The sequence below is a fragment of the Uloborus diversus genome, chromosome 9, assembly GCF_026930045.1.
Source record: "Uloborus diversus isolate 005 chromosome 9, Udiv.v.3.1, whole genome shotgun sequence".
Classification (NCBI taxonomy): Eukaryota; Metazoa; Arthropoda; class Arachnida; order Araneae; family Uloboridae; genus Uloborus; species Uloborus diversus.
The window spans coordinates 2,856,615-2,865,013 of NC_072739.1; the positions used below are offsets into that span (position 1 = coordinate 2,856,615).

The 8,399-nt window shown below is 34.5% G+C and overlaps 1 protein-coding gene across 1 annotated transcript in view; it reads right to left on the reverse strand.

The window, feature by feature from the left end:
- LOC129229229 (vesicular glutamate transporter 1-like) overlaps nt 1-7,288 on the reverse strand; it is a 109,204-nt gene extending 101,916 nt beyond the window's left edge. The window contains 2 exon segments of the mRNA XM_054863490.1: nt 6,318-6,329; nt 7,272-7,288. Coding sequence (XP_054719465.1) covers nt 6,318-6,329; nt 7,272-7,288 — 29 coding nt within the window.
- Nucleotides 7,289-8,399: the final 1,111 nt, after the last annotated feature.

Genomic DNA, 8,399 nt, shown 5'->3' on the forward strand with positions numbered 1-8,399 from the left:
TTGCCCCACTAACAAGGAGAAAGCAAAAAAAAAAAAAAAAAAAGCTTAGGAATTAGTTAAAAGCTGTGTTTGAGTACAGTGACCACCGCTTATATGAACCACGTTTGTTCTAAACAGTTTTGATTCCATAAAGTGGCTAATTCAATAAAGCTGGATTTTGTTCTGTTTTTGGCGATTTGATTCATTACAGTGGTTGATCAATTAACCACTAATGGGGTTGTTTCCTTCAGTCAAAAGTACTACTTTTAGTCACTGAAATTGATAGAAAAAAAAAGAAAATAATAACATGGACCCAGATTATACTTTCATTTTCTCAACAGTTATTTTTAGCTTTTTTTTAAATGTTCGATTTTTCAAACAAGGCGTGGTCTTTATGACGTCACAAATGATTCACTTTGACGCATTCGGCTAGCGCGTTTCCACGTTATGATAATCAAAGAAGAAAATTAAATATTGCACTCTACGCTTGCTATCAACCATATCGTTGCCAATACACGCGAGTAAAGATGCGAATTGAATATATTTTTCCCGGTGAATGGCAACAGTAATGGCATTTTATCATTTGTGATGTCATCGGCAGAAGCGCAAACAATGAAAATGCACCGAATAAAGTATTTTTTAAAAATATTAAACTTTAACAAATTATTTAAAAAATGGTCAGATCCTATGTTTTTAAGCATGCTCTTTCAGAAAAAAATGCTTTTGAAATTTTGGAAACGATCCCATTCAATTAACCGGCTTTCATTGTAACAGGCAATTCTATTCATTCCACGTCACTATAATCAGGGCCTTGAGTAGCTTAGGCAGCATGCTAAGCCACAACATATCTATCAAATGGCCAGAGCCAGTAAAACTTTATCTGCGTCGGGGGTTGACAAGATACGGTTGGGGTTCATTCGACCAAGAGAACGCGGTGGATTAGGATAATACAACTAGGGTGGGGGAGGGAACGAAATCGAAGGGATTATGGTTGACCGCATTCCAGGATGTTCTTTTGGAGGAATATGGAATTAGAATGCGGTGGAGCCGAACGATGAGAGACCACGACGAAGACCTTATGAATAATGGTATTATGCAGACGCGTATCTTTTTATTGATCGCTGAAAAAATGGATCGTGATTTTTCGAAATTTTATGAGCATTATATGAATTTTGAATTTAAACTTGGCGATTTGAAGAATGTTTTATTAATTTGAAATGGAACTGGTAGAATAAATATTTTTTTCTGTGAATAAATAATTATTTTGAACTATGGGGGTAAGTAACTATGGAGTAAGTAGCTTTTCACAACATTTTACCATATTTTTCATTGCAGTTATTAGCAATAATTTTAACAAAAGGAAGTAAAGAAGTCCAAAAAGTATTTGACACATTCAGAACATCATATAAAAGTAACGAAGTGTCTCATGAATGTGCGGATTGCTCAGAAATAATTCATAGGCTCGCGAACTTTTTATGCTACCGTAGTAAAAAAAAAAAAAAAAACCTTTCAAATTGTGTATAAAAAGGGGCACTGGTACTATCACAGTGCGAAAAATGCATTTAATGTGAGATGTTTAATAACTTTATTAAATAGAAACAAAAATACACTTTATTAGTAGAAATTAATATGTGCTGTGCACCATTTGTTTCTCAAACCGCATGTAAACTGTACTTAAATTCCCCCCATCTTCTAGCCAGCATGGGTGGGAACACAGTTCAGCCAGTTGAGAAATTCGCTTTTTCAGTTCTTCAATGCGAACAATTCTGCACAATTTGACATAAATGAACACAAAATAATTTCGGGAGCTTGAGAAGTATTATGGCGCCAACCCCATATTCATACGACGATTAGTCGCTTTTTTAAGAACGTTTAGAATGTGTCAAGGTCTTTTTGGACACCCTCTATTATTAGTAAAAATGGTTGAAGAGGTGTTTGCAATTGTAGTAGGTATAGGAACAAAGATGAAGCTAGAATTTTTTTTTTTCAAGAAAATAATCCTTGACATTTTTTAAGTAATGACCATTTTTAGAAAAGGAAATTCATTTTGGAAGAATGAAATAAACTCAAACAGTGAAGACCGTAGTATTAACAACTCCATAACACCTAACTTTTCATGGATGAAAGGGAAGATGGTAGGGCAAGAAGAGATAAGTAGGGGAACGGGGAAAAAGTGAAATAGCGGGGCAAAGTGAAAAGGTGAAATATCTGTTCTGCGTTTAGCGCCACCTATCCAGTAATCTTTACTAATAATAAAGCTGAAAGTCTGTCAGGATCTCTGTGACGCGCATAGCGCCTAGACCGTTCGGCCGATTTTCATGAAATTTGGCGGAAAGTTAGTTTGTAGCATGGGGGTGTGCACCTCGAAGCGATTTTTCGAAAATTCGATTTTGTTCTTCTTCCATTCCAATTTTAAGAACAAAATTCTCATAAGATGGACGAGAAAAAAACGAAATTATCATTACGTGAAACCGTAACCAAGCCAATTGGCGAGAAAATTCACCATACATTATATGTAAATATACAGGCGAACCAAAAGACCTTTTAATTTTCTATTACGGGCAATGCCGTGCGGGTACCACTAGTATTTTAATAAAGTAGTTGCACATGTAGTCTATTTCAGTCATGAAAAAAATATCGCCGAAGATTAAAACATTTGATAATACAGGCAATTTTGAAAAATAGATACTCTTACTGTAATATTTGTTGTAAGCCAAAAATTATTTTTGATATTATAAATTTATAAAGTTCTCGTTATTAATATTTTAAATATTAATTGGGACCTTCTAATATGCGGTTCAATATTTATTTAGTTAATATTAAGCTTATTTTTATTTTAAATATTTTTCTTAAGTAGTCGAGTACACGCGGGGCAAAGTGAAATAGCTTATTTCGTTTACTCACTCAATCATTTGCTGAAACGCTTACGTGTTCATTTATTAATTAATTTATTTACGTTCCTTCATTTGGTAATTCCCTTAATTATTCAATCATTCACTTATTTTTTTTTCATTAACTCTTTTACTCACTCATTTACTTTTTTCATGTATTAATTAACTAATTAATTCAATTATTCGTTCATTCTTCCATTTTCTTTTCGTATATTCGTTCAAAATCTTATTTTACAGATTCATTTGACCAAAAATACTTTTTATAATCAAAAAGAAAATACTTCATTAAAAAAATATTTCATTTTTCACTTTGCCCCATGAAAAAAAAGTGAACAATTTCCACTTTTTTTTTTTTTTTTTGAAGGCTCAAAATTACTGCCAAAAAAAAAAAATGTTTCGATGAAAATTTTGTTATAAAATGAATTGTTCTTTCGTTTTGTTCTGTAATTTTCAAAACAAATGTCCAATTTGCTCAGTTTGAAAAAGCTCAGTCATCTTAGCCATTTCACTTTGCCCCACATTCCCCAACAAGATTGATTTTTAACATTTTCAAGCGATTGACATTTTGTAGTGTAGTGTAAATGCGTCAAATTAGACCATCATAAGTTTTATGGTCTCATATCATTTATGAGTCAATTGCTTCCAAATTTTGCCCATTCATTAGCCGACTCATAAAAAGTAAGGGGAAAAAAATCCTAGTGAAAATCTAAGTTTCAGTTATGTTTGTCAGCAGTCCTACACTATAAAAACGATTCAGAAACGTTCCTGGAAAATAATGGGCAGCTCATATGCCCAATCTCTGCCAGTAGCATACCTTACAAAAAACCACCAACGTTTTCCAGTTAAATTCAGTAACCTTCCTGAATTTATCCTGGAAGCCTCCGGAAATATTCAGGAATCTTAAAGCCAGTCGTGTTACTGAAGTAAACTTTAGGAAGGTGTAACATAATAGCTTGCCATCTTCCCGATTCATAAGAAACCTCCAAAAGCAGTTTTGCAAACACGGCCAAAGCGAAGACAGAATTGCAGGTAAGTATCAAGATTTTTACTTACTGTCCAACCACGGATTGCATGGAATTTTCAAACGTCCAGATAAGACGAATCTATGTGAATAAGAGGGAAAAGTAAAAATTTGATGCACGTATTCCGCTCATTTGAATGAGACTCTGCTTCTGCAAAAGCTGACATTGGTAAAAAATCATGGATTCGTCCATTTCCGGCTGTAAAACGGATGTTTGTCTTTCCATACAATCCGTGGTCAGACAGTACCTGTAAGGCTCCTATATAAGAGGAGCTGACTTATCCGACATTTTGGTTCCATATTTGTCGTGCGAAAACAATAGTATTTGTACAAAAGCCTCATTGCAGAAAACTGGTGCTCAAGCTTCAGATGTGTTGCCTGATTGATGTTTGATTATTTTATTCTGTAGATGAAGACGATTTAATTGATACAAATTAAAAACAAATAAGGTGCGAAAATGAGGTTTATTACAGTAAACATTTCCCGATACAATTTTGTTGAATTTGTGAGCTAAGGTATCTTTCTAGATTCACCATAAGTGACATTTTACTCAACTTATCATCAATTGTTTTACGACATAGCAACCAGCGAATATTATAACGTATTTATAAATACTAGAAACGAGGTTGGATCCAATTTTGTCTTGGAACCAAAGTGTCGGATAAGTCAGCCTGTCCTTTTCAAGGGGCTCTAAGTACCTGCAATTCTTGCAAAGCTACGTAGTCCATCGACTTATTTACGCCCTTCGGGAGCCTAATCAGTCTGAACGGGCCGCAGTCGAACTGAAGCTGATACTCTTTATAAATACGCTCAGTTAATGTTTAAACCGGGAGCTAAAAATATTTTTTACAACAGTGAGGAGTCGACATTCGTGCGACTTGTAGCAATCCAGGAACCTTTTTTACAATGATACTTGATTTTTCTAGGAAGTGGATAAAAACCGTGGAAATCCCGAAACGTTACACTGTTAAAAATTTTCCGGAAAAATTACGGTAATTGTTACTGGCATCCATGTTGCCAGTAACTATTACCGTAAAAATCAAATGTTACTGTAAAATTTTACGGTTTCCTCGGTAGGCCACAGCAACCAGTTGGCGCTGGGATCGCTTATTTCTCCGGTATAAATTAGCGATGCGTCGGGGATGCAATTTTACAGTAACAATTACCAGAAAATCTTCCTGAATTTTTAACAGTGTACACGGAAATACTCAGTAAGGTTTCGGAATTTTTTTACACTGTATTAAATAAAGGCTATTTGGCCTTATTAGGAGCACGGGTCCCCAGTCAGCGCAAAAAAGAACTATAAAACGTTAAAAAATATACATATACATATATTATCAATATAAAACCTAATCCAAAAACAAATATATTCGGGTTGGTTTGTTGATCGCAACAATAAATATCAGTAACACATGTTTAACTCTTTTAGCGACAACACCGAATATATACACTCGGACTGGTTTATGACAATATTTATAAATATCGATAATAAATGTTTTATCGTCTTGGTGACAAGATCGAATACACGTACTTGGGCTGGCTTGCGATAATATTGATGAATATCAGAAACAAATGTTTAACCGATATTTTGGAAGCAAAACAATATGTATTTTGTACCATACAACGCAAAATGTATGTTGTGCAAATAATCTTTTGCCCTGGAAAATTGTATTTTTTTAAGCTGAATTCAATGTATAATTGAATTCCCGAAATACAGTTTGGATGATTTATAAATATATTTTAAAACATGGTAACTGACTGATATCTTAAAAACAAGTATGTCGGTCAGTTACCATGCTTTTAACAATTTTTGTTTAAATCTTCGGAAATGTATTTTAATTATACCATTGAATTCAGCCTAAAAAAACACAGCATTCCACGATAAAAGATTTTTTTTTTCAATGTATATTTTGTGTTGAATATTACAAAATACGTATTGTTTTGCTTCAAAAATGTCAGTCAGTTGCCCAACCAAGTTGGCAGTCAGTTGTCAACCCGTGGAATTGCCCAACTATACAAACTTTAATAGCATTATACCCATGTTTATTGTTTGTTTCGCATTTACTGCTTTGAAAATAGTTATTTCAGTACAAAATAGCAAAAAAAAAAAAAAAAAAAGTTGACCTATCCAGCTGGATATTTTTCTTTTCCTTATTCCTTCTCTTCACCTTTCATCGCACCGAGCAGCTTGGCTATTCCCATATTGTTTCCTCCTTTATCTGACCTCCATCTTCAAGGTTTATATCTTCCAATCCGCTTCTAAAAAATGCGACTTTTACTTAAGATTGCATTTTCAACTTCAGGACTGAGCGTTTGCAATCCAATAAAACAGTGCGTTGCTATTTTTTTTTCTCTTTGTTCTCCTTTAAAAGGGATTGCTGAGCATGGTTTCTCTTTTTAGTAACCTCCTCCAGGTTTTCGTTTACTTAGGTATTGATCTGAGATTATGTTCCGTATCTTCTGCTCTCTTCGCGGGCTGTATTTTTAACGCCCTTCTGATGCAGACTTTTCAGAAATTCGATGTTTGGATGTTTTATAATATTGTGGCTTTAAAGTGAAGTTCAAAAGCAGCGTGTTTAGTAAGAAGAATGAGCACCAAGTTAAGAGAAAAAAAAAAACCGAGGTGTAACAGGAAATAGTTCAAAGATGTATTTGTTATTTTCAGCTGGTCACTGAATGATCGGTTTTAAAATGACTTTGAGCTTACGAAATGCAAAAACTAGTCGTATTATCGTAATCACAGCCATTTGAAAGTGGTTACGCTAAAATGATGCGAGCATAATAGAAAAAAGTTTTTACTTCTACCGATCGACGGATGCTTGAAGATACGATGTGTTGCTTTGAATTCAAAAAAAAATGTAAAACAAAAGCTTTTGCTCATTTGAAAAAAAAAAAAAAATCTGAAGAGGGTGAAATGTTTTCACTATTGCATACTTAATTTTCAGACAGAAATCTCGCATACTTTTTGCGGGATGAGTTTAGAAAGAAATAAACCCAGGAAAAAACGCAAAATAAAGGTTTTTTTTTTTCAAAAATTCATGAAAAACACAAAAAACTAGTCTATCTTCAAAATTTTTTCGGTTATCATATTAAAAGTTAAATTCACTACATTATAGGACAAAAAAAATAGTCTGGAGCGATTGGTTGGGGGGTCTGTGAGGTAAAAAGTGCTAAAAATAACATAAAACACTTAATTATGAAAAAACTAATTAAAAACTTAGGCTTCGAGGTGCACACGCCCGGGGTATGTTCGAACTGTGTGCCAAGTTTCAGGGCTTCTGGCCATTGGGTACGAATAAAGAAAGAAAGAAATACCGTCTGTCTTACATATATAGATAATGCAGCGTGCAGCAGGCTGAATTAGTATGGCTTTTTGTCACCACAGAAGACGCGTCATATGGAATCTACACTGTAAAAAAATTCCGAAACGTTACTGGCTATTTCCGTGGAACGTCTCGGGATTTCACACGTTTTCACCTATTTCCCCGTAAAAACAAGTATCTTCACAAAAAAGTTTTCTGAATCGTTACAAGTTACACGCGTGCAGACTTTTCACTGTTGTGGAAAATATTTTTAGCTACCAGTTTAAGATTGAATGAGCGTATTTATTAAGTGTATCGGCCTAAGGTTGCTTGCGGCATGTCCAGATTGACTAAGCTCCCAAAGAGAGCAAAAGAGTCGATGGATAGCTACAGCTTTGCAAGGCAGGGATTGCAGGCAAGATATATGCTTGGTTCCTTCTTGCATAGCCCTGGTCGTTCTGATTTTTATGGAGCCTTCTTGGTAAATCAGGAAGGCTCTATTCAGTTACACTAAACCTACTCAATTTTCTAGAGTCATGACGGGCTTTAACAGGGGAGATTTCGCATTTCTTCAGAAAGGTTACTGATTTTTAGCGGAAAACATTCCTGATTTTTCCAAGATATGTTACTGGAAGAAATTGGGCACATCAGCTGCCTATTATTTTCCAGGAACGTTTCTGAATCGTTTTTACAGTGTAGAATCTTTTACGTTGAAGAAAATTTTGGTTCTTTATTACAAGTAGGGGAAAAGGTTAATAAGTTCATTTAATTGCTCGAACATGTTTTTGAAGGGAAAATAACTGCACTATAAAAAACATTTCAGCCTCGCTCCTGGAATGTAGCAAACTCGATTGTTAGTAAAAATCCGGAAAGTAAAAAACGATTTTGTATAAAAACTTTAATAACTGGTATAAAAAAGTTAATCTTTGTTTACTTACTAATTGAAACTTAAGTTAATGTTCTACATTGACACCGTTTAAATTTAAATACTCGTTAGAGCGTTTTACAAGTTTTTCTATGCCATCAAGCTGTTGAACCAGTTAAAACATAAAATACCCCGCCAGCTCAGTTATTCTATCCGAGGACTACAGCCTCGTGCTTTTTAGCACTCAAAAGAAAATCCACTCTTTAAGAGGTTTTCCGCCTCCTGCTCAGTTACTTCCTATTCCGAGCTGACGAGAGCTAAAAAGCATGAAACTGCAGTCC